This window comes from Dermacentor variabilis, chromosome 9 (genome assembly GCF_050947875.1).
Source record: "Dermacentor variabilis isolate Ectoservices chromosome 9, ASM5094787v1, whole genome shotgun sequence".
NCBI lineage: Eukaryota > Metazoa > Arthropoda > Arachnida > Ixodida > Ixodidae > Dermacentor > Dermacentor variabilis.
Genome location: NC_134576.1, coordinates 21,304,606 through 21,331,284, shown reverse-complemented (window position 1 = coordinate 21,331,284; position 26,679 = coordinate 21,304,606). Strand labels below are relative to the sequence as shown.

General features: G+C 47.8%; 1 protein-coding gene across 5 annotated transcripts in view; it reads right to left on the bottom strand.

The window, feature by feature from the left end:
• Nucleotides 1-11,404: 11,404 nt before the first annotated feature.
• Nucleotides 11,405-26,679, bottom strand: part of LOC142592539 (TBC1 domain family member 25-like) — a 200,900-nt gene continuing 185,625 nt past the window's right edge. For all 5 annotated transcript variants that reach the window (XM_075704037.1, XM_075704039.1, XM_075704038.1 and 2 more), the window contains 2 exons: nt 15,937-16,421; nt 11,405-15,883 (listed from right to left, as the gene is read on the bottom strand). In XM_075704037.1, the coding sequence (XP_075560152.1) occupies nt 15,184-15,883; nt 15,937-16,421 (1,185 nt within the window). In that variant the 3' untranslated portion in view covers nt 11,405-15,183. The remainder of the gene's footprint in view (nt 15,884-15,936; nt 16,422-26,679) is intronic.

The window sequence follows — 26,679 nt, the reverse complement described above, 5'->3', positions numbered from 1 at the left end:
TTCCTTTTGTAACAACTTTTTTATTCCCCCTTGCATAATACTTCAACCTTGCAGCCTGCGAGGTATATAAATAAATAAGTACATAAGCACGTCATTCATTCATCTGCATACACCTTGCACCATTCCTTGCTCAACAAACATCACTGCGTTGACATCTCGCAGCGTGCATCTACATTAACTGCCGTTTGCGTTTCGGTATGGCTTGTGAACAGTGTAATGCATAAAGATTACATGACATTAAGGTTGTGACCTATGCGGTGCATGAGCAAACCTTGCAAAAGATGAGATGTTGGATTGTTGAAAATAAGACAAATTGTATATGTTGCAGTTAGTTTAACAGCATTTAATTGACCTCTTGACAAAAACTTCACTTTACATAGATTCCAACACGTACACTGAATCTGCAGTTTGCTTTTTTGCTTATTAATGCAGTCGTTACTGCATGGCCACATTGTAGATTTGAAAACAAAGTGAAATAAATTTGTTTGCTGCAATATAACAATATGTGTAGATCACTGCGATTGTAACACCAGAACTTGATACAAACATGCACAATATAGGATGCAGACAAATGCTCAGGACAAACTCCAGAATGTTTGTATCCTGATACTTATGAAAGTGAACGGTTTCATTCCATGGCTGTCAATGAGAGGGAGAGAGAAAACTTAATTGTGTTCGTGGAACGAAAACGCATTGATAAGCTTAGACATATAGTCATTGCTTAGCACTTTCGAAATGAATAATTATAGCTTGCTATCGACATTGAAGCAGCCTTTCGACAGCAAGAAAAGGAATCAGTTTTTCCAGCTCTGAACATTGAATTGCAGGAAATGCAAGCAGGCATAAAATTCTGCATAATCTGTTTAGGAATACCAAATTCGAATAAACATTGAGGCTTGCATTTGTACTTTCTCTGGCTGAGCAATCTAGTTTGAAATGACTCCCATAAGCATGCATCGTAACAATGTTGATCTAATACAGGTTAAATGCATGACTAGCTTAAGAAATCTGGATGATTGCTATAAATTACAGTGAAGAAACTATAATATCTAATAACATTAATAATATAATAATAATATTTATTTCCACAAAACAGGCTAACCGTGTGAGGCGTGCGAGGCTGAGCAGAAAGCTGCAAAATTCTGCGGCAAGTGCGCCTGCCGTGGGCCTACGATCCTGCATTATGAATAGCGCGTATTGATATGGTCTTCTTGTTAGAAGTTCCGAGTATACTACCAGCGCGAGACACGGGACAACAAAGTGGACGAGAAGCGTGTCTCTTACAATGCTATGTTACAACGTACAGGTTTCTACAAAAGTGACGGTAACTGCTCGAAACATTTGATGCGTCGGCTTTTGCGCCTTTAGAAATATTTAGAGAGGGCTCCGATATATATATTCGCAGCGCAAGCACGGCGATGGACGAACCAGGCTAGCGCTAAGGTTGAATTTCACAACACAATTTTCATTCCACGTCGTAATCACACAGATCGTTTGAGGCTTCGTTCAGGGGCACACGCGGGCGTTCGGGATGGTGCTTCTTGCTGCGTTTGGCGTAAGAATATGGCTAGGAGCAGGCACCACATATGCGCAATGACGGGCAATATACACGCATCATTTCTCCAGAAGCTGACGCCGAGCACGGGTAGCGCGAGGATCTTGTTGGGCTGACACGACAACTTCGTGGCAGCCGAATTCCGAATACTGCATATGCGGTGAGGGTAGCTATATGAACTTGTCGATAGGTCATCTTGTAGATTGTTGTAGCGCAGGCAGAACGAAACGGTCATAGAAGGTAGATAAGACAACACAGCGCTGAATATAGAATAAAGAATCGCTGAACCACCTGCGAACAGCTGTTTACGTGCGCGATGTCGTACTGAACTACAGAAACCGCCGTCGCGCACTCCAAGACACATCTTACCTAACGTTTTTAAATTAGTAAACGTACATATTATTTGCTTCTAATCAAGAGAAGTCAATAGTATTATAGTGTAAACGTTTTATTCACTACAATAAAATAATTATGCAGCGTGTGCCACGAAACCTGGCAGTAAGCAACCCTGGGCGTCGCACCAGCCGCATTGTTGATATCGCAATCATGTGAAATGAGCCCTCTAAAAATCGCATTGCGACGCGTGCGACAGCACCGATTTTCGTCGTTGCAGACGCAGCATGTGAAACAGCCTTGATCAGGAACGGCGTTGCGTCAAGGGCCTCTGTAGCGTCTTTAGTTCCAACGAGTAGCGATCTGGCATGAAATGCTGCACCCGCGGCCTACCGATGGTGACGGCCAGAAATTCATTGCGTGGCGCGCGCAATGCAATGCAGATATATACAGTTTGTCTGGGTAGCGTGGCATTCAGCCATCTTTCTTTAAGAAAGGGGCTTTGATATTTTTTTTCCAGATCCTAAGACGAGCCCGTGTTCAAACTCCGATAAGCAGGGAAGCTCAGTTAATCCAGTGAACTTTGTGCGCATGCGCTACTCTTGCTGATCTCGTCGCTTTGCGCCATTATCAGGCACTGACTGGCCGGCCAGTCGACGTTACACTGGCGCGCGGTACTGCGAATGTAAACTGTAGTGTTCTACGCAAATGTGTAAGTTGGTTTTCCTGCAGTGCGTTTTCGGCACTGATGGACGAATCAGACACACATAGAAAGCTTTGCTTCAGAAGTGTGAACAGGCAACCAGGAACAAAGAACCCGGAACGAACATTTAATAACGAATATAATAACGACTTTAAGAACGCATTCTTAAATGATCCCTAGACAACTCCTAGTGCGCACTACAAAGCCTTCTTAAAGCCGTTATTATATTGCTACGGAACAGTATTTGCGATGACAAAGAGGCGAGCAGGGTGAAGACGACGACAACGATTAGAGGCTAGCGCGGGCTGTTGCCTCTTGGCCAAGTGCGGCGTATTGCCTTGTAAATATACTTATATATAGCTTTTCGTCTCTGTCTTCCTGCGATCATATCTCGTGGAGGTGGACGTTCCCTGTACCTCGTCACGGAGCTTCGCAGTGGACGGTACGTCGAGCCTTCCTCCATGGCTCCCGGCGACAACTCTACTCAGCCAGCTCCGACACCTGCTGCCACTTCGACGACCTACATCACTCTCTCCGATCCCCGTGATCCTGGCGTATTCTTGGGCAAAGATGGGGAAGTCGTCGAGGACTGGATAAGCCTGTACGAACACGTCAGCCGCAATAACTGGTGGGACCCTACTATCATGCTCGCCAACGTAGTCTTTTACCTCGGTGGCACACCTCGTGGGTGGCACACCCACGAAGATGAGCTCACCAGTTGGGATTCGCTTAAGCAAAAGCTCCGAGACTTCTTCGGCAACCCCTAAGGTCACCAACTTGCCGCGCAGAAGGCGCTTTCCGGCCACGTGCAGACGTCAACAGAGCCCTACGTCAAATACATTCAGGAAAGTTGACACACACGAGGTTTCCCACATCCTCAAAGGTATTGCCGATGGCGCCTTCAACTTGCTCGTTTTCAACAACGCCGTGACGGTTGATGCAGCTATAAAAGAGTGCCGCCGCCTGGAACTTGCTAAAAGCCGACGTATCGACCAGCAGTTTGCGCGTCTGCCCAACACCCCAGCGACATCTTCCTGTGCCAACGCTCCTCGTCCCAACAACACTGGCGATGTTACCAGAATCGTCCAGCGTGAGATCGAGTCCGCCTATCCGGCTGCCTTCGACTCCAGCCCCTCCAACGCACCTGCAGTCACGGTTTCCCTGATCCAGGCAGTTGTGCGCCAGGAGTTCGCCGACATGGGTCTTCACACCATCTGCTTGACCCATCGCCCTGATACCCACCCGGCTTCTTCGATTCCGCCTGTCCCGCATCTTCTTACCCACCACGTTTCCGCAACCCGTCTGAATGGCGCACTGCTGATGACAAGCCCATTCGTTTTCACTGCCATCAAATCGGGCACATTTCTCGGCACTGTCGCAGTCGCTGGAGTTCCCCGAACCGGTCTACTTATACTTCATACTCACGCCCCCCAGGTGTCCCTTCTCGTCCCTATGCTGCACGGCTCCGATACTGCCGCCACTGATTCTCCTGCGCCGAACCGCCCCTATTCTCGTTCGCCTTCGCCCCAATGACGACAATCTCACTCCCCCCAGCCCCGTCGCTCCTATTCGCCGACTCCCTTCGTACGACGCTCCCAGCCGGAAAACTAGACGATGCAGTGCCTCGAGGTGATGCTGCATTGCTCCCTACGCCGCCAAACCCTCCACTGACGTTGCCCACTCATCTGAACCTTCTTGGCGTGCAAGTCGACGGTGTTTCTGTATCTGCTCTCATAGACACTGGGGCGCATTTGTCAGTAATGAGCGCTGACATACGTAACCGGCTGAGGAAAATAATCACGCCCGCCACGACTCCTGTTGTCCGTGTTGCGATGGCGGAACAGCCCCTGTAATTGGTATGTGTGCCGCCCGCGTCTCCTTCGCCGATCGATCCACTATCGTGCTATTCACAGTCATCGCCCACTGTCCCCACGACATCGTCCTCGGCTTAGACTTTCTCTCTGCACATTCTGGTCTCATCGATTGTTTTGCCAGTACTCTCCGGCTTGACTTGCCTGTTCTGGATCCCGCTGAACCACTCCCCAGTCGCCTCAGTTCCGTTGACTTCGTTCGCTTGCCACCTTCGGCACCGACTTACGTTGACTTCGTGTCATCCCCACCAGTCCCCGATGGTCACTACATCGCGGCTCCTATGCAAGACGTCCTCCTTACACACGGGATCACAGTACCTCACACAGTTTTATCTATTACAGCGAATTGAGCCTACCTGCCAGTGGTAAATTTTGGCTTGACGACACAAGTGCTGCCACATGGGATGTCTCTGGCCCAGCTTTGCTCATTCGAGGATCACTCAGTAGCATCTATTGCAGTAGACAATTCAGCCGATCCTCCTCTACCATCGCAGTCGGCAACTTGTACCATCGCGGACTTACATAACATGGTTGCGCCCGACATGCCGTCCGAGCACGCTCGTGAGCTCTACTGCATTCTGTTTTCCTAGCACAATATTTTTTACTTTAACGATCCTTCTTTGGCCCAAACTACAGCTGTTAAACATCACATTAATACCGGCGATGCCCCTCCTATTCATCGCCGCCCGTATCGAGTATCACCGACTGAGCGTCAAGTTATTCACGCCGAAGTTTGCAAAATGCTTGCCAAGAACATTATTGAACCGTCATGTAGTCCATGGGTGTCACCTGTTGTACTGGTAAAAAAGAAGGATGGATCATGGCGCTTTTGCGTCGATTATTGGCACCTTAACAGGGTTACCAAAAAAGATGTGTATGCCCTACCTTGGATTGATGACGCCCTTGACTGCCTCCACGGTGCTCGCTATTTCTCCTCTATTGACCTTCGCTCCGGCTACTGGCAGATTGCCGTGGACGATCTCGACCGCGAGAAGACTGCCTTTGTAACACTCGATGGTCTTTATCAATTCAAAGTGATGCTCTTTGGTCTATGTAACACTCCTGCCACTTTTGAACGCATGATGGACTCCCTTCACGGTTTCAAATGGTCCACGTGCCTGTGCTACTTGAACGACGTTATAGTATTCTCCCCAACGTTCGCTAAGCACCTCGAGCGCCTCTCAACAGTCCTGGATGTTTTTCGTCGAGCCGGTCTGCAGCTCAACGCATCGAAGTGCCAATTCAGCTGTCGTCAGATTACCGTCCTTGGACATCTCGACGCGAACGGAGTGCAACCGGACCCAGGCAAGATCCATGCTGTTACGCACTTCCCTGTTCCAAAATGTGTCAAGGATGTGCACAGCTTCATCGGCCTTTGCTCGTACTTCCGTCGTGTCGTGAAAAATTTCGCGGCCACGACCACTAACCGAGCTTTTGAAAAAAGACGCCCCTTTCCAGCGGGGCGATAACGAGGCCTCTGCATTGTTGCTTCTTATCGACCTTCTCACAACGCCTCCCGTTCTGGCCCATTTCGATCCTTTTGCGCCTACCGAAGTCCGTACTGATGCCAGCGGTCACGGAATTGGCGCAGTACTGGCACAACGCCAGCGGGGCCACGACCGTGTTATCGCTAACGCCAGCAGGCTCCTTTCACCCACAGAGCGCAACTATTCCATCACTGAGCCCGAGTCACTGAGCCATCACTGAGTGTCTGGCCCTAGTTTGGGTGGTTGCGAAGTTCCGCCCATACTTATATGGCCTACCCTTTTCCGTTGTCACAGACCATCACGCGCTTTGCTGGTTATGCTCACTGAAAGATCTTACAGGAAGATTTGGTCGCTGGGCCTTACGCCTATAAGAATATTCGTACTCTGTCACCTACAAATCTGGCCGACTACACAAGGACGCTGACTGCCTGTCTCGCTACCCTGTAGACGAGCCTGATGATGCCAACAGTAGTACCGCCAACGGCATTTTCTCTGTGTCTGCCTTCGCTAACATCGCCGATGAGCAGTACCGAGACCTATCGCTCCGAGTACTCATCGAGCATCTGCGCTCCACACCTACCGACGCATCCGTTCGCCGATATGTCCTTCAGGGCGGCATTCTGTACCGAAGGAACTTCCTCCCCGACAGCTCTGATCTTGTCGTGCCAAAACATCTACGACAGACTGTGCTCTTTGAGATGCACGACGCACCCACTGCAGGACATCTTGGGATAACCCGCACGTACGACTGCGTCCGCCACCACTTCTATTGGCCTGGTCTCGCTCGCTCCGTCCGATGCTATGTTGCTGCCTGTGATCCTTGCCAGTGTCGAAAAACATCTCAGGTGCTACCTGCCGGTCATCTCCAGCCGATCACCGTCCCTGTGGACCCGTTCTTTCGTGTTGGATTTGACCTCCTCGGTCCCTTTCCCACGTCATCCTCTGGGAACAAATGGGTAGCCGTCGCAACTGATTACGCCACCCGATACGCTATCATGCGGGCTCTCCCTACCAGTTGCGCCACTGACATCGCGGACTTTCTCTTGTGTGACATTATCGTACTTAATGGCGCCCCGTGACAGCTGCTTACTGACTGTGGCCGTAACTTCCTCTCGAAAGTTATTGCCGACATTGTGCGTTCCTGCTCCATTCAACACAAGCTGACTACCTCATACCATCCTCAAACCAATGGCCTGACAGAGCGGTTAAACCGTACTCTTACCGATGTGCTGTCCAAGTACGTTTCCAAGGACCACCACGGCTGGGACATTGCCTTTCCTTACGTCACATTTGCGTACAATTCTTCCTGGCACGACACCGCTGGGTTTTCTCCATTTTATCTATTGTACGGTCACGAACCGACCTTGCCTCATAGACACGCACTTCCTGCTGCTGCGATCTCAACAAGCGAGTATGCGTGCGACGCCATCGCCCTCGCCGACCATGCATGCCAACTTGCCCGTACTCTACTGACGGCCTCGCAAACCACTCAGCAGCGTCAGTACAACGCCCGCCACCGTGACGTACAGTTTTCGCCTGGGGCGCTCGTGCTCCTGTGGTCGCCCTCTCGTCACCTCGCACTTTCAAAGCTCCTTTCGCGATACACAGGGCCCTATCGCGTGCTGCGCCAGGTGACGTACGAAATTGCTTTTGTGCGTTCAACCTCGTCCTCTACTCTGGCATCTAGTGATGTGCACGTCAGTAGGCTCAAGGCCTACTACACTGCTTCCGAGTCCGGCGTTTAGTCGCTCCGAGACAGCGCTTTTGCCGCCGGGGGTAGTGCTACGGAACAGTATTTGCGATGACAAAGAGGCGAGCAGGGTGAAGACGACGACGACAATTAGAGGCTAGCGCGGGCTGTTGCCTCTTGGCCAAGTGCGGCGTATTGCCTTGTAGATATGCTTGTATATAGCTTTTCGTTGGCGTCTTCATTAAATGTTCGTGCAAGCCACCCCAGGAGTCATTGGAAAGAAACTGACATAAAAAAGGGCGGTAAGTTGGGTGTAAAAGATGGAAACAAAATGCCCACGTAAGTTTACAATGATGGCAAGCAAAAAATTTGGAAAAATGTTTGATCAGTGACACAAAGGGCACTGCCTTTTTTGTAAGCCCAAGTAGGCTGTACACAGGAGCAAATATTCGCCGTCACTCGGCGAATATCGGCGCATGAAAAACACTCGCTACCCAGGGAAACTAATCTCGCCAATCCGTTAAAATGTGCCGAGTCATCTCAGGATTTTTTCTGCGACAGGCACATAAATTACCCTGTACACAGGTGCAAATATTCAGTGCGTGGCAGTGTTATTTCATCTTCCGCAGTAATATGAAGCACACCATATCAACACTATAGCGTTAACGGCCCTGTGTAACAGAAAATGTGGTGTCGGATGTCATTTCAACAAAAAGAATTTCGAACCACGCATACCCAACCATGCAGGCTTTCATGTGGTGCAAGGAAGTTGCTGAAGTAATAGAATTTCTCAAGGTAAAATACGTACAAAAATCATAAAGTACAACTTACAACCAACAGACATGATAGTGTTGGATTGTAATTTGAATATACGAGAAAGCATAATTCTGTTACACGAAAACTAAAAAAATGACCTTTTTCAGCATTCCTATCATTCATAGAGTGGCCATGGCCTCCCAGATTTGCGTGCACAAATTTCAAAGGCCATAAAGCCGTGCGTCCCTTGCAACACCTCCAGATGGCGCTCGTCTGCGCCGCATCGTGGCCCACGCAAGACGCCAGGTTTCTACCAGAAAGCTCACCTTCATGCATAGCGTTCGCCGCCAGCGTTTTCTGGTAAACAGTACGATTAAATAAGCTGTAGCAGCCGAGAAGCGTGAGAAGCAGTCTGGATCTTGGAAACCTGTTGTGTTTCACTCTTAAAGGCGACGCTTGAACGTCCTCCAAATTTTGAGATAATGTGTGAGCTGGTATGACAGAGTCTAGCGCACCAAACTGCAGTAACCATACTGAAATAACAGCCTTCTACGCATTGCCATGTAGACGGTCAGTTGTGTGCCGCCGACCACAGTCGCTTCTCAGTATAGTCTGTGACTGCCCGTCTCTGAAAGGGGCCAGGATATGCGATGCTCTTAGTAGTTTGAAAAGACAAGGAAAACTGTGGAACCCTACCTGCTTTATTCATTTAGCAGACAACCCTTGCTGTACTGTGATCAGTAATCACTGGCCACTCCTAGTACTGTTATTTAGTATTTAGCTGAGAGCCTTTCCGGTGGTCTTGCGGAAACACTAGCTTCATTTATTCCCTTACGCCCAAGCGATCTTTGGTCAGCCATGCGTCCTGTACATTTTGTATGAAATAAAGATTGAACACAATTTTCAATCGGTGCATCTGCATCACGACAATTGGCTATGCACAGAGAGCACAGCCGCTGCAAACGACAGTTAAGTCTGTCAATGGTTCCTCCCGCTTCTCATGATGATTGTCTCGTAGCAGCGACAAAATATTATTCTTGCTAATTTAACTTATTCGTGTCAGCGATTCTGTGAAAGAAACACGATGCAATTGTCCACACTGCGCGCATAACATATTCATTACAAGCTCTTAAGGACACCTGCATTCCATACTTTCCAGATACGATGAGAAAACCTTGCATGTTGCCGATTGCGACCTGTAGTTAAGAAAAAATAAAAAGGCGAGGCATTCACTGTACTAGAGCCAAGGTATTCAAGTAAGGATAGTTGCTTTGTCGGTCGTATAAACCCGTAAGCATTCGCTTAACAACTAAATTAACAAGCATGGTGTCATGTGCGCACAGGCAAGCAAACACATCTCATTGGATGACCACGGACACTCGCTGTCGAAATGCTGCCCTGAGACAAAGCGGCGGCAGCAGTGAGCGAATTGGCCTTCGAGCTGCCTCTCACTTCAACGTGAACCAAATGGCAAGAACACAGCGTTCATGAAGCTATCAGCCCTCAGTGAACCTCGACTCTGTACTCTATGCATATCCCTTTCAAGATAGGGCCCACGCAGCCGCGTTCAGCCACGCGATACGCAACCGCCACTGGAGTAGAACTGCCCTGCCCCCGGTGACTTGCGCGCGATGAAAGACGGCCCGCTTCCCTCATGCCTTCCTCCCTTGCCTGCACGTGATCGAACTACCACTCTCGGCTCACCCTCAGCATACACTGCGCAGCCACAAAGTTATCGCACTTGGACTTTGTAGGGAACATCACGGTGACGCCGACAGCGAAAATACACCTGGAGTGTCAATTGCTTTCACAATAAAACGAAGAAAAGGAACACTGTTCAAGGCTTCTGCCATCTTGCCGAGCTTGGCTCCTGTGCACATAAGTGGCCTTGCCACACAGCTTTGGGACACAATGGCAGATCTTTCTGGACTCTGTTTTCCTGTGGGAGCATATAAAGGGACACTGGAGCCAATGTTTTTAACCAGCCATAGCTGCATGGGACACATTAGAAGATGCCCGTAAGGAATGTCCATCTTTCAAAGTGCCTTGGTTCAAATCTGGGAGTGTTAATTTGTAAGCGGCCTAAATAAGCGAAAGACGTATGAAGTATTGGTGGAATAAAAGTGGGAATGAAATGGAAGTGAAATCATCACAGGTAACATTACGACAGAAAGAGGATAGGCAACATGCTAAATTACGAGAGGGTTGTACTTAGGTAGCTTACAAAGGCTAGGTTACTATTTGTCCCCATCTCGATTTAAAGATGGGGGGGGGGTCATTAGAACATTATAGTTATTACGAATAATCAAGGCCATGTTCCACCATGGTGGTTGATAGATGGCATCACTGTTCCATTGCAACGAAATAAGAATTTTTCAGGTGGCATGTACTCTGCTTTATTGTGAACAGGCAATTAATGGTACTAAACTAAACGCACTCCGTGCGAAATGTGAGCGGAAAGCTATTTAGCTGGAAGGGTTGCGCCTATGAAATGAATTTGAGCACTAAGACGCGTCATCACAGTGACGACAGATGCCGACGCCAAAGAGCAGGCCAACAAAAACAATAGATGTATGTGCTAGATGTACAATAGGTACGTGCTATGACTTCTTATAAGTACTTAGGCATTTACTTGTCCAGTAAACTCGGTTGGTCCTCACACATTTGCAGCGTTAGCAATGATGCCAATTGTTTACTATGCTACCTGCGCCGTAATCTACGCCTTGTTCCCCCTTCAGTAAAGCTACTCGCATATTTAACACTTGTTCGACCCAAACTGGAATGCGCATGCTCAGTTGGGACCCATACCAATCTAACCTGGAAACAGCATTCGAATCTATACAGAATCGTGCAGCAAGGTTAATTCACTCTGAATACTCTTAGCACACTAGCGTCACTAAACTTGAGTCATCTCTGAACCTTCCAACTCTCGAGCACCGCCGCAAAACAGCAAGACTGTCTCTTACAAATTTTATCACTCGCTGCTTCACTAGACCAACATCACACCTGTGCATCACACTTCATTTCATTTATTTACTCTCGAGGCCGTACAGGTATTACAGAAAGTAGTGGCAATAGAAAAACAAAAAAAAAGTGGCTAATGAGGCAGCACATGGTCACAGATAGCTGACTTGAATGCATCATGATCTATTATAGTGACAACGGAGGCGGGAAGGCGATTCCAGTCTTGGCTTGTTTTCGGGATGAAGGCTTCGAGGTATAGATTGCTTTTACACTGAGGCACCCCAACCTTCACTCGATGATCAATACGGAATGACAAATGGCTCGGAGGCGAAAAAGGTGTCATATTTAGGTCATTATTAGTGTAGTATATTTTATGAAACAGGCATAAGCAGGAAATTCGTCTAGTAGAAAGGAGAGGTAGGTCAAGCTTTTGCTTCATGCGAGAAATGCTGGCTAAGCGATAGTAGTTTGAGAGGATAAACCTAACTGAGCGGTTTTGAACTGATTCTAACGACTGTGTTAACGAGCTAGCGTACGGGTCCCATATCGGTGAAGCGCACTCGAGTTTAGAATGCACGAATGTTTTATATAGTAGTAGTTTCAATGGAATGGGAGTGAGGAAGAAATCCTGCCGAAGAAAACCAAGGGAACTGTTAGCTTTGTTAATAACATGGTGGATCTGTTTCTGCCACGACAGGTTTTTAGTGATATGGACGCCTGGGTACCTGTAGCTGTCGACGAACTGAAGAGGGCAACTGTTAAGATCATAGCCCTGAGAAATAGACTGGTTAATCTTTGGAGACACCCTCATTGCTTTACATTTGTCGATGTTTAGTTTCATAAGCCATGTATTACACCAAGAAGAAATTTTATTTAGGTCAGATTGAAGAACGGAGAAGTCAGACTCATTAGAAATTACGCGGTACAGAATGCAGTCATCTGCAAAGAGCCTTATGTTAGAAGTAACAGAATCAGGCAGGCCATTATTATAAATTAGAAAATGAAGAGGCCCAAGGACTGACCCCTGAGGAACACCAGATGTTACACTGCATGATTTAGAGTCATGATCATTAACAGAAATGTACCGTGTTCTATTCAGCAAGAAACATTCAATCCACTTAAGCAAGCTACAATCAAGATGGATTGATTCCTGTCATAGCCATTCAAAGGCTGTTTATCCCCCTCCAGCTCGCACCACTGCTCATCTTAACTCTTTATTCTTTATTCATCAATTACCCCACAGCGCCCAAAGGCGTTACAGCAGGGGGGTTACAACATGGAATAAAATACATCTTCATTCACACAATGCACTTGCTTTTCAGTCAGCCTATTCCACTGTGTAATTGTTCAAACAAAAAATGAGTTGGCATACATGTTCGTCTTGGCAGGGTACTCGAGGAATTTGCAACTATGATCAGTTTGTTTTGAAATGTAATGAGGTTTCTGTAGGTAAATTTCCCTATTAATTCCTGTTTTATTATAGTAAATCGAATATAGAAATTTTAATCTCAGTTTATTGCGGTGGGCAGAAAGTGATTCCCATCCTAGCTCAGCCTTCCATTGCAGTGTAGCTCTCCCTTCTTCCATACCGCCCCAAGACGAACCTGGCAGCACGGTTTTGTATTTTTTCTAGAGCAGCAATGAAGGTTACCTCGTGGGGGTCCCACACAACACAGCAATATTCTAAGAGTGGTCGAACACAAGTTGTATATGCCATAAGTTTTAAATTCGCATGTGAACATCGCAGGTTTCTCTGACTGAAATTCAAAGGTTTACCAGCTTTGGCTATGATACTGTCTACCTGTGGTTTCCATGAACATTCAGACAACAGTAGCACACCTAAATACTTATACGTAACTGCCTTGCTTCAATAGTACATTGTTCAGATGATACCGTGACTGAATTGGTTTCTTCTTTTTAGTAAATGAGAGATGTACACACTTTGTTATGTTCAAAGTCATTTTCCATTTAGTACACCGATCATTCAACAGCGAAAGACTGGAATCATCTACCTGCTGAAGTGGTACACCACTCAGTCATTCATCACTCAAGGCATTCATTGAAGATATGACCGAGATATGCCCACCCCTCACGTAAAACCCCAAATTGGGTATTTGAGGTATGAATAAATAAATAAAAACGTCCGATGCACTGTGAGAAAGAATATTATGCGAAGCATTTTGAGAGTAGCTGGCATCTAGCCGTGTCTGGGGTACTACCATCTCTTACCAGACGACACAACATAAACTGTAAGGCGAGCAACTGTGTGGGTGAGGAGACCGTTTGTGTGGCGGCCGGAAAACAGCATGACAGTGACTAAATATGTCGATGACATGATGCTTGCTCAGTGTGCCACTTATGTGCTGCTATTTTAAGTCTGCAACGTGATGCACATGCCAATCCATCAAAGCGGTAACAGTTTAGAATAACTTTTTGCTGGGCGAGTTGGTGCATGGCTGTTTTAGGAAGAGTTGCGCCTAAGAAAGAATGAACACAGGAAAAAAAAAGAACGAGTTAGATGAAAAGACCACAAGCTATCAACTGGGTTTATATGTGTCGAATCTGCATATATAGGCAGTGTTCACACATGACAAAAAAAGGAAGGGGGGGGGAAGAAGGAGGAGAGGGCAAATCAAGCCTGCCTCATATCAACAAAAGCTGTGCAGGAAATCGCGTTCAGTGAGATATAACGCAACAGAAGTGTCACTTACACAGTCATCGTCCTTTTCCTTGATTTGAAAAGCTTCTAAAAGCTCATGGGCCGTTTTATTCTTGCTTCTGCCTCAAATCTTAATTTTGTTGAACAATGGTCTCCATTCTTTACATGCAATGTAATGAGCGGGCAAGTGTGCTCCTTCTCTTTTCTGAATTGACAATGCATGCTCCCTTGCACGTTCATTCACGCAGCGCCCTGTTTGGCCCACAAAGGGCGATGACTATGTAATTGACACTTCTGTTGCCTTATATCATGCTAAACACAATTTCCTGAACAGCTTGTGTTGACATGAGGCAGGCTTGATTTGCCCTCTTCTCCTTGTTCCACCCTTCCTTTTTTTGTCACCTGTGAACACTGCCTATATACGCAGATTTGACGCAAATAAACCCAGTTGATAGTTTGCTCGCTCTATGTCTGCGGCCTAATGGACAGAGCATGTCGTTATGGGGTATCCTTGTTTAAACCCAACCGCTGGACATTTCATTGAAGAGGCCCCACATGAAGTGAGACAGGAACCTACCAACTGCAATGTTGACTTGAAAAGGAAAGACTGCTTCCCGTTAAAACAGAAGATGGTGATGGAGGTACAGTCCTGCTCGTTATCTCGTTATTAGGTTCCGGAGCAAAGCAAGCTATCTGTAATAGCAAATCCTCACAGAACCTATAAAAAAACAATGATAGAACAAAAAATCAACAACTTTCAATCAATCTGAACTGTTTTGTTATTCTCTCAGCTATCTGTTGCGGCAAAACAGACATGGCTATGCCTCCCAGCCAATGTGTGCGGGACTTCTGGCTTGTGTAGGTTGTGTAGAGTTGGTTGTGTTCATACCGACGATGTCCAGACAAGAATATTTGGGCTTCGTGTGTTTCTGCCCAGTCGATATGCAAACAGCGTGTTTTCACATAAACGATGCAATTTACACAAGTCGAGTTATTAAAGAAGGTAACGACGTGCGACTGTAATTGCACACTCGGTATCACAGATTCGACATGTCATGGCTGCGCCCCACGACGACAGTCTCATCACCGGGTCAAGAGTGAGTCAGGGTGCATTGGCAGCCCTGCACTGATATGGAACACACAGACTAGCTTTACAATGACGAAATCACACATGTTCGTCCCAACCGAGGCGCAGGTAGTCAGTGTACAGAGCCCTGGTCTGCTGAAGCACTTTCTGCAGCCGGTGTCGGCGCACCATTTTGTCAAAGTGCATGGCCAGCTCATTGTAGTCCATGCTATTGCGCATTATCACGTCACGATGTTGCATAAGCAGCGTCAGGCACAAGAACATCATAAAGGGGTTGCCGCCGCCAAGTTCTTGCGGCCGTGGTAATGTCTTGGGCTTAGCGGTCCACGGCACAATTCCCGAGGAGTCGTCAGTGGAAGCCTCGCGAGACGATGCGCCCTCGGACACGTAGCCCTCACTCGTGTGATTCGACGGCTTGTCGTCAGAGTCGGAGCCACCGCCGTTGCACCAGCCACTGTCCAGGTCACGCTCATATGCCTCGTCCTCGTCATCGCTGCTCGGCCCTCCGCGCACCACAGGTGAGCTCTGGCGCCGAATGGCACGCACTTTGCTGTACGGGTTAGCGGATACTACGCGTGGCGGCGGCGGGCCCACACCGTCCATCTGGTAGGGTCGCTCAAACAATGGCAACTCGCCCTCTGGTGGTGATGGCGGCAAGGAGCTCCACAGCACCTCAAGCATGCGAAGCGCATCGTCAAAGGCGAACTCGCGCTTCAGCTCCAACAACAGCCAACGGTAGCAAAAGAGCAGGTCCTGGGCACCGCGTTCCTCAAGGTACCTGTGTAAAAGTCATGTTTAGCAGCCGGGACAACAAAACAGTACTCTACGCACCTGAAGAACACTGGGTCAAAGTGCTCAACGAGGTCAGACAAATGCTGGAACTTGAGTGTCATCGCCTCTCCGTCCAAGTTGAAGTTGGGCGCCAGGCGACGCATGAGCGCGCAGAAGCACACGTACGCATGTGGCTCGTCACGCATCACCACCAGCAGAGGGGAGGCCAGGTCACTCATGCCTTGGCAGTACGAGAGTGTCGGGTGGTTGAGGGCAAATGTGGTGAGCAAGTTGAATAGCGAGACCACGTTGGCGTTGTCATCCCCGCCCGCGTAGAATGGGTTTGTGCGGTCAGTCCGTAGTACATCTTTGCGCACCATGTTTGTCACCAGCTGGATATCGCCGCTGTAGTCTGGCTTGTCTAGCAGTGCCTTCCAAGTGGTGCGCAGCTGCACGTACTGGTCGCTCTTGCGACGCATGTACGCTAGCCGCTGTCGGCCCGTCAGCCCATCAGGGTACACGTTCAAGATGTGCTTCCACACCACCTGCAGGAACCAAAAGACATAGGCGGAAATGAGCTGGGTGACAGACACGAGTTTATTCGGAAGCAACAAACGGCTTTTAATGCGTTAGCGTTGTTTGGGTATGCCACGCACTTTCTGGGGCTATATATATATATATATATATATATATATATATATATATATATTGTCACAGGCTGTCATGAACCACGCCTGCCGCGCAGACAACCATATGAAAGAAAGAACCGGACGACGTTAGCCAAGCTGCCGCGAGACCGCTCTTCAACAACCGCGCCTATCAACCAGCTTCATCCGGTTTTGCATTAAACACCTCGTGTGTAACATTTGGTGGAGGTGCGGGGTAACTCCCACGACCTACAACGGAGCCACCAGCACAAGAGCTACGCCGAAGCCGTCGCCTCGCCGGACTTTCGCTGTCGCGCTCAATCATGGCCACAGAGCAAAATACCCTCACCAGCAGTGCCTCGGCGAGCCCAGTCCCTATCCAGCACTACCGAGAGCCACGCACGTTCACGGTGAAGGCAGAGGAAGATGTGGATGAGTGGCTAACCCGTTACGAAAGGGTAAGCCAATACAATAACTGGAACGCTGCCAGTCAGCTTAGGAACGTTGTTTTCTTCTTGGCCGGCACGGCGTTGGTATGGTATGACAACCACGCGGACATGCTAACTACATGGACACGCTTCGTTGAGGAGATCAAAAAGTGTTTCGGTGACTCGGACGCAAAGAGGAAACGTGCGGAACTCACATTGGCCCAGAGAGCTCAGGTACCAGGCGAGACGTGCACTACCTATATCAAAGAAATTTTGAAGCTGTGCCAAACCGTCAACCCTCAAATGACAGAGGAAGATAAAGTGGGGCATGTGGTAAAAGGAATAGCGAAAGACGTGTACAACTTCCTCATTGGTAAAGAGAACTTGCACACTGTACCAGAACTGATACGACACTGCCGTACGTTCGAGGCGCTGAAGACTCGCCGAATTACACCAAAGTTTGGATGGCTGGCCAATGTAACGACTGTAGCAAGTGTTGACACGAGTCCTCCGCTCCCAGACCTATCGTCCGCCATCCGCCAGATAGTCCGCGAGGAGCTCCAGCGACATGACAAACAGGCACGTTATGCGGCGCCACGTTGCAGCTCCTCCGTTTTCCGAGACACTCTTTGGGAACCCCCTTCGGCTACTTGGAACCACTCGGTGAACGTTGCGGATCTTAACGGCTCCAGAGACGAATCGCATTACATTACGACCGAACCACCACGCAATGATTCGCCCCCTCAACGTTTTGACCCACGCCCACGCAACTTTCGTCCCCGAAGACTCGCCGCTACCTACGACTTTCAAGGGGAAGAGCCTCGTTACCTTCAACCGATGTCTTCGGCAGAATACTTCAATCTGCATTCTGAAGTTCGCCCTTCGCCAGTGTGTTACTGGTGCGGCATGCCAGGCCACAAAGCTAGGTACTGTAGCCGACGCCGAGCATCAAACTACGGATCGTTAGCGCCGACTATGGGGGCTAGCAGTCGTACACTGCGCACTCAGTGGCCAGGAGACTCCACCTCAGGCAGCCACTTTCGAGAGGACCGATGCACCGCCCAGGAGACCTACTTTGGCGAAGAAAGAACCCGGAACCGCTACCGCTACCCTGCCTCCGACCGTACTCTGACGCCACCACCAGCCTTCCGAGCCTCCCGATCACCATCCCCTCGGCCGCGATATTCGTCACCATCGCCTCGGCGCCGTTTCGTGTCGCCCCCGCCGGGAAACTAGCCAGCGCGGCCGATGGAGGTGAGGTCGCGGGAAAATGTGTGCTGCCGACTCAACTGCCTCCAACTATTCTTATGCTAAAGAATAAGGTTCATGTACTGATTGATGGGGTCTCTACAATGGCTTTAGTCGACACGGGAGCAACTGTCTCGGTCATGAGTGTGGGGTTTAAAGGCCTTCTGGGACGCAAGGTTATGTTTAGTTGGGACCAGTGCACAAGTTTCCGAGGAGTCAGTGGTGAATCATTATACCCGGTTGGTGTGTGTAACGTGGATGTGTCTTTGGGTGGGAAAGCTTTTAATGCAGAGTTTACTGTTCTTCCTCGCTCCTCGCATGACGTGATTCTGGGGATTGACTTTTTGCAATTGTGTGGTGCGAATGTTGACTGCCGGACGGGAGAACTCAGTGTCGACACCAGTATTTCACCTGTGCTCTTTGAAAGTGAAGCTTGCCTGGAGAGTGTGTTGTGCGTGTCTGAGGATACAGTTGTGCCTGCCTTATCCGCGATGCGTGCTGCCGTCGCCTGTTCATCTCCGACTCCTATCTCTTTCGATGCTGCAGTGGAACCTGTACATCGGAACTGCCTCAAGAAAAACGTGTTAGTTCCGCACTGCGTGGTCTCAGTGACCAATGGATGCGCGGCGCTGTGGGCGCTAAACTGTTCCACTGAAGCGGCAGTGCTACCTCAAGGCCTAAAGATTGCCACGTTTCAGGAAGTCTCGCCCGTATCGGTGGCAGTACTTACAGAGCTCCCCGATGGAGGAGCAACCAGTGTCTCGAGCCCCGGGAGCTCGAAGATACTTTCCATGATTGATAAGTCACTCAGCGATCATGAGCGTTGAGTTTTGATGGCCCGCCATCAATTCCTGCGTCCAGAACTCGTCACCGCATCAACACAGGAGCCACCCAGCCAATCCGACAACAACCCTACCGTGTATCCCCGTCATAACTCAAGATAATGAGTGATCAGGTCCAAGAAATGCTATGCAAAGGCGTCATTCGAGAATCATCTAGTCCTTGGGCAGCCCCCGTGATATTGGTGAAGAAGACGGTACGTGGCGGTTCTGTGTTGATTACCGTCGCCTAAACGCCGTTACTAAGAAAGATGTATATCCGCTCCCACGAATTGACGACGCCATCGACTGTCTCTTTGCGGCATCTTACTTTTCCTCAATCGATTTACGGTCAGGTTACTGGCATATTTTATACACAAGGACGACAGAGAAAAGACAGCGTTTGTAACACCCGACGGACTATTCGAATTTAACGTGATGCCTTTCGGGTTGTGTAACACGCCCGCAATGTTCGAAAGGTTCATGGACACGATATTACACGGCTTAAAATGGGAAGTTTGCATGTGCTACTTAGACGACGTTGTGATCTTCGGGTGAACGTTTAGTGAGCACAACAAACGTTTGGATTTGGTCTTGAACTGCTTGGAGAAAGCGGGTCTTGTGCTCAATTAAAAAAAATGCCGTTTTGGGGAATGACAAACTCTTGTGCTAGGCCATCTGGTTGCTAAAGAAGGCATCCGACCAGATCCACAAAAGACTGCAGCCGTAGAAGCATTTAGAGTACCCGACTCTATCAAGCAGTTAAGAAGTTTCTTGGGCTTGTGCTCCTATTTTCGCCGATTCATTCCCCGGTTTGCTGACATGGCTCATCCCCTTACACGCCTTCTCCAAAAAGGCGTTCCCTTTGAGTGGACTGCAGATTGCGACTCATCGTTTCGCCAGCTCAAGTTCCTGTTGACATCCCAACCAATTCTTCGCCACTTTGATCCTTCATCACCAACTGAGATTCACACCGATGCCAGCGGCGTAGGCATCGGTGCTGTGCTAGTTCAGCGTGTTGGCGACAGTGAGCATTTGATCTCTTACGCTAGCCGGTCCTTGAGCCGCTCCGAGCGCAACTACACAGTCACCGAACAAGAGTGTCTGGCGGTCATCTTCGCCGTGCAACGGTTTCGTTCGTATCTCTATGGGCACCCCTTCACTGTGATAACAGATCATCATTCGCTATGCTGGCTTGTGAATCTGCGGGTCCCTCAGGACGACTAGCGCGCTGGGCCCTCCGTCTACAGGAATACGATTTCGTTATTTGCTACAAAAGTGGCCGGCGACATGCTGACGCTGATTGTCTCTCTCGGATGCCACTTCAAACAACTGAATGTGATGCGGACAATTTTGATGAATACATCGCTTTTGTGTCCCCGGAATTTCCGGATATGGGTACCGTCATATCCGAGCAGCACAAGGACGAGAGCTTACAACCGCTCTTCGCGGCAGCACAGGAGTCACCTGCAGGCAGTCGCTTTCGCCTACGTGATGGTGGCGCGCTGTATAAGAAGAGCTACTCGACCACCAGTGCACGCTACCTTTTAGTTGTCCCCAAGAACCTTCGCCACCAAGTATTACACGTCATGCACGATGACCCAACTTCCGGTCATCTTGGTTCCACACGTACACTCTACCGGGCTCAAGAACGTTTTTACTGGCCTAAGATGCGGAAAGATATCGAATGGTACGTCGCCAGCTGCTCTCAATGCCAGCGCTACAAGCGTCCGCCACAAGCGCCACATGGCCTGCTTCAATAGGACGGTCGAACAAAGAAGGCACGTCGCTGCAAGCGTCAAATCGACCCTTCGCGTGCTCAGTGTGGATGATCGCTCGCAATGGGCCTCGAGGTGTGTAAGCGTGACGCGTTATCCGGTTTTGCCGGAGTTTTCGGAGGATGCTGGTAGGTGCCGTGATTTGAGAAATATTGACTAAAATTACTTTTCGCTCAGTTCTCCTCAGAAAGAGTTGTTTTGGTTGCTCTCGGTGCGACAGCTATCACTGGAGACAGAAATCTCGGCGACAAATTTTTTATTCACTATCCCTTAAGGTCTGCGCAAAGGGCAATTGAACGAATATTGCTAGGCATAACGTTAAGAGACAGAAAGAGAGCGGTTTGGATCAGAGAGCAAACGGGTATAGACGATATTCTAATTGACATCAAGAGAAAAATACAGAGCTGGGCAGGTCATGTAATGCAATGGTTAGATAACCGTTGGACCATTAAGGTTACAGAATGGGTACCAAGAGAAGAGAAACACAGTCAAAGGCAGCAGAAGACTAGGTGGAGCGATGAAATTAGGAAATTCACGGGCGCTAGTTAAAGTCAGTTGGCGCAGGACAGGGGTAATTGGAGATCGCAGAGAGAGGCCTTTGTCCTGCAGTGGACATAAAACAGGCTGATGATGATGACATCATCTTTTAATCGCTTCCGGGACACTGTGGCATTGTCGGCAATAACCTTGCAGATGATGCTGACCGGTCAGCCCATAGAGACACTGTGATAATTCTTATACTCTTATCAAGAACAGATCCTGCGAGAGGACTTCGTTTACTTGCTCAAAAAGACTGAAATTCGTGGAACACCCAGATTTCCTCTAACCGCCATTTCCACCGGCTGGATCCTACACTGAAGTTGCAGATTCCATCGCACTTCTCCCGTCGTGATGCAACTTTACTGTATCGCCTCTTGTTAGAGGTAGCCTTTACAAATGCCTATTCCTTCCTCATTGGAATGTCCGACACACGTATCTGTGACTCATTCAGCTGTGAAAAGATGATCGAGCATGTGTTGTGTTTTTGTAATCTTTATGGCATCGAAGGCAACATTCTTTGAAGTGTGTTAAACCAATCAGATAGCAGATCATGTTCAAAGAAAGATTTTTGAACCATGGCCCCATGGGTCGCAAGCTTACAAAGCAAAGCGGGCATTGCTATGACTCATGAAATCGACTGGCCTCAGTGACTGACTGTAGGCGTGAAGTTATGGACAACCACACATATTCACACTGATAGTACCTTCTTCCCTTCCTCTCCTTCTTTTCTTGCCTAAAACCCCTTTCCCAGTGCAGGGTGGCAAACCAAACATGCGTCTGGTTTACCTCCCTACCTCACCTTCCTTCTTTTCTGCCTCCTCCTCCACCTTGTGTGTTATTTCGCTGTAGTGCACTGCAGTAATTCAATATGCACAACGAACTAGCTCCTACCTTAGCTCTTCTTTCTGGCTGCTGCCCACTGTCTTGCATGATGGGCCGGTACCGGACATAGTGCGAACAGGCACCAGATATAGTGCGGACCAAGGTGGCCAGGGTTGGCAGACGATATATGTAGGCATGGACGTGAGCTTCCACACAAACTTGCGGTAGTCATTGAGCAGTCATTTTATTCCCTTCTTTACATTGTGATCACTCAGACGTCATCATTCCATTGTTACACTGCCGCCGTCGTCATGTCATTGTAATTATTAAGTCACTCACTGTCATTGTAATCATGCCATTGTGGTCATACCATAGTTATCAGGGTGTCGTGGTCATTCCAGCTTCATCATTCAATTATCATCATGCCATCTTCGGCACACATGCATTGCCCTTCCAGAATTATCATCCCATTGTCATGCTGTCGTTCTCACACCGTTGCCATGATTCTTTTTTCATTCCATTTCCATCACACAGTCGATGTCATACCATCGTTATCACATCATTGCTGCCATGCTGTCACGAAGAAACTATGCCACAAGACCCTCTCTTGTTTTTTTAAACAGATTTATTGGCTGCTTTCATATCCTATAGGAGTTACTGCCGTACATCCAGCATGGCGAATGTTAAGATGATCGCGAAGCCACCAGAAATTGTAGTTGAACAGCAAAGTTCTTTACGATGCAGTTCTCCTGCAGATGTACTTTATTTCATCTGCATTGAAGCAACAAAATTTTGTAAATACTCAAGAAATCTGGGGAACGTGAGTGCACCTGCATTAAACAGTTAAGCGCATAAAATTGCAAATGTTGCTTTGCTAGCCTTAATTGAGGGGATTTTGTCCCGAAGCATAAAATGGTCACACATACAGCCCAGTAGAGTGCAAAAAATTCTTAAAGATACCCTAATTGTGCTTTTGCTTGCACTGTACTCCGCAGAGTGACATTCAGCTCGGTGTTTACTTATTTATTTACTCTCACTTGCACAAACCTTTACAAAGGGGATTGCACAAAACAAATGACATCAAATGCATAAAAAGCTGTAGGCACATACAAGGATGCGATTTTCAAGGCTCACACAACTGAAAATTAAAATCCGATACAAAGTACAAAGATACAGACAAGGCAACAAGAAAACTAATGACATTCACATCATGCGTCATTAATTAAATAAGAGTGTGGTGATAAACAAGAAGTCATGATCTGAAAATGAAACAATATTGTAAGGAAAGTGGTTCCATTCATTGGAGGTGCGGGGGACAATAAACGAACAAAGGAAAGTGTTAGTGCGGTGGCAAGTACAGTGGCATGTACCTTTTGGTGATGATCCAAACAGACCGAACGATCAGACGAGGTCGTGAGAAACTGACCTTTCAAAACTGTATGATGAGATATCATTGGCTTGATACTGCTAGTGCGATGGCAGCTAGATGATATAAAATGTACTGCATTATTATGTATCATTTTAAGAGCGTAAGTCAAGTACGATTGAAAAAGGTCCCAAATGGAGCATAGACATTAGAGTCTTGGATGATATAGCGCTCTATACATTGTTAGTTTCACAGCTACAGGGGCACAACTAAAGTTGAGGCTCAGCCACCAGCATGCGTTAACACACAGTGACAAGCAAACACGTCACTTCGCATTAGTTGAAGGAAACAGGCACACTACCACACAAGCCAAGGTAAATATACCTGGTAACGAAGCTTCCATAGAAGCCTATACATTCAAGCCAGTTCATCGGCACTGCATGGGGCTTAGCAACAACTGTGTGATGAGGGAACACTTCCAGCAGAAGAAAGAATAATGTGAGGCCATATCCGTTAAGAACACAAGTGACGTCATTTTGTTCTCAAAGGCACGAAATTGTTTTAGTGGCCTGGCATTAGAGCTGTATATTCAAATGCCCTGCCATTCGACTTGATGGGCGTTTCAAGCTTTCAACGCGGAAAGCGATGCAGGAAAAGGCCAGCCGTACGAGTGTTGAAATCGCACCCCTGCACAGAACATACTTTCTTTGAAGGCCGACCAACGCTTTAGGTGTAGAGTGACGATCCTATCGTCGGATGCCAAGCCCGTCGGCCAGTGCAGTCGCACGAAAATAAATAAAGAATTACCTGGCGGTCGTAATTCACTACTTTTGACTGAGCACGTTAAGAAGCAATGAAACTATCCGTGTCACCTAATTGAGACAAACATCGACAAGCAAAACAGCACAACGTGTGAGGGGGTGTATTGTAATAGGTGAACTTTACGAGCACGCCTTCCTGCACATTTGAAGAACTGCACTGCATTGCAAGTGAAAGCAGTGTCAACGCATCCTCTTACGATGGACGCTGAAAAAGAAATTTATTGATAATAATAAAATGAAATAGATGTCTTTTTTTTACTCGTCACGCATATATAAAATTGATTAGGAATATTATTTTCATTGAATGACTCTAACTGTGCCTTGTTTTAATTAAAAACTCTTTCTTTCCTAATGCCTGTTCCCTCCAAATACAGTCGTGCTTCAATCACTCCTCCACTAACCACCCTAGCTGATGTTGGTGACAATTTGTTCTGAAGCGCTTTCTTCCCGAATCTTCACGACCTATTTGGATCGACCTTGCACAAGCTCCGACGCACGCCAACGCTCGATTTTCAGCTGTGGTACACTTTTACTGGACTATCTTGTCTTCACCCGTCCAAGTCTGGCCTAAAACAGCCAGCTGAAAACTGAGCTTGAAACAACAGGTTACTGATTTCTGTGTTCTTTCAGATATAAAACACGTTTAATTATTGAATGTATACCTACCACAAACGTTTATTTTTACCTCTGAAATAACAATAGAGCACAAAATATTGAGATCAGCATTTGTGCTGGCATCACCATCTGTCTACAAGATCGCTTTGCAAACACCTGCATGACCATGTCATATCATATCAATAGCTTTCGTATGATTTCATTTTTGGTAGCTCATTGCACCGCTACGTAAGAATTAGGTATGCAAAGTCTCACTGAAAAATCTGTATTAGAAATACTGTCACGTTGTTGTGACGCCGAAGAAGGATGCAGAGTCCAAACTGGGAGCTACAAATTTAACTCTTTATCGGGCGAACTTGTGCCCAGCAAAACAAGTAATACTCAATCGCAACGATAACAGCGAGCAAAGTCAGCGATCGTCGAAAACCTGATCTGCGGGTCAAGCACGTCTGCTTTTATATATCAGTTGTTCAAAGTTCCAGCGTATTTGTTGGTGCCCGTGTGCCTTGCACAATTTGACACAATTGGTGCGGTTCGTAGACAACTGAGAGAACCCTCGATAACATTCAGGCAACTTCCGATATGTGCAGGTGCATCCTGCACCAAGCGATAATGTTTAATGTTTGTTAGCCGGTGAAATACGGTCACTGGATACACATAAAGAACATAAATGCAATGTCAAGAAAAATCGTCACGGGTCAAATGCACTCGCGGAACACGTGCCATCACACAATAACATGGGACAATAGTTCAATCATCGGGAAAGATTGTGGCCATGAGACTGCTGCTTGAATCTTTGCATATGCAAGCAACAGAAAACACTATAACAGGACCGACGGTATCCTGCCCAAAGTTTGTGATGCTTTTTCTGCGGCATTGCAAACAAGGAACCCGAAACGTCTAATACTTTTAACTTGGTCAGTGATTGTAATTTTTGTTTTGTTAAACCTGACCAGACGAGGTTTCATGGAATTCTTGACTACGTGCACTACCAAAACACGCATGGGTAAGATGCTGTTTCCAAGACACTCAGCTTGTTTCACTCACGTCCAGAGCGGCAGCTTTCTGGACCCACTTGACTCTCAACCAGACATGCTGGAATGAGCACCTGCTACTTCAGTATATTTGCCTGAAGACTCCCGTTCATACGTCTTGGGGCCACAGGGTCACCCAGCAGGCGGAAAAGAAACTTCTCGCGGCAAGAATTCAGGATTGCAGGTAGAAAGCCATAATTTTCAGAATGACACGTTCTTCGCCCAACGCCGGTTGGAACACCTTCTCGGACATGAACTTCCGGATGTTCAACTACATGATAACTTCACAGCTTGCGTGAGAGAACACAAGGCCTCCCAAGAGAGTGTTGTGTCGGCAGCGGCAGGCAAGCGGGGGCCCGCGCGCAGCGAACGCGCGGTGAGCGCCGACGCAGACAGGGAGACGCGGAGCTAACTGCTCCTGATGAAAACCGGACTAGGACTGAGCCGGCTAGCGGCCGTTTATTACCAAAAAAGACTCCACTCGCCAGATAGCACCTCCTGATTGGTCCAAGCTCGTCACATGACAGAAGGGGGGTGCGCCATGTAGCTGGACTACTACAAAACATAAATGTATGATAACACGGAGATCTGGCAGGGGGAGACACTATACCACAGAGAGGAAAGTGGACGCACAACATCCAAAAATTCTAGGCGACACGAACTTGATGGTGATCAACCTACCAACC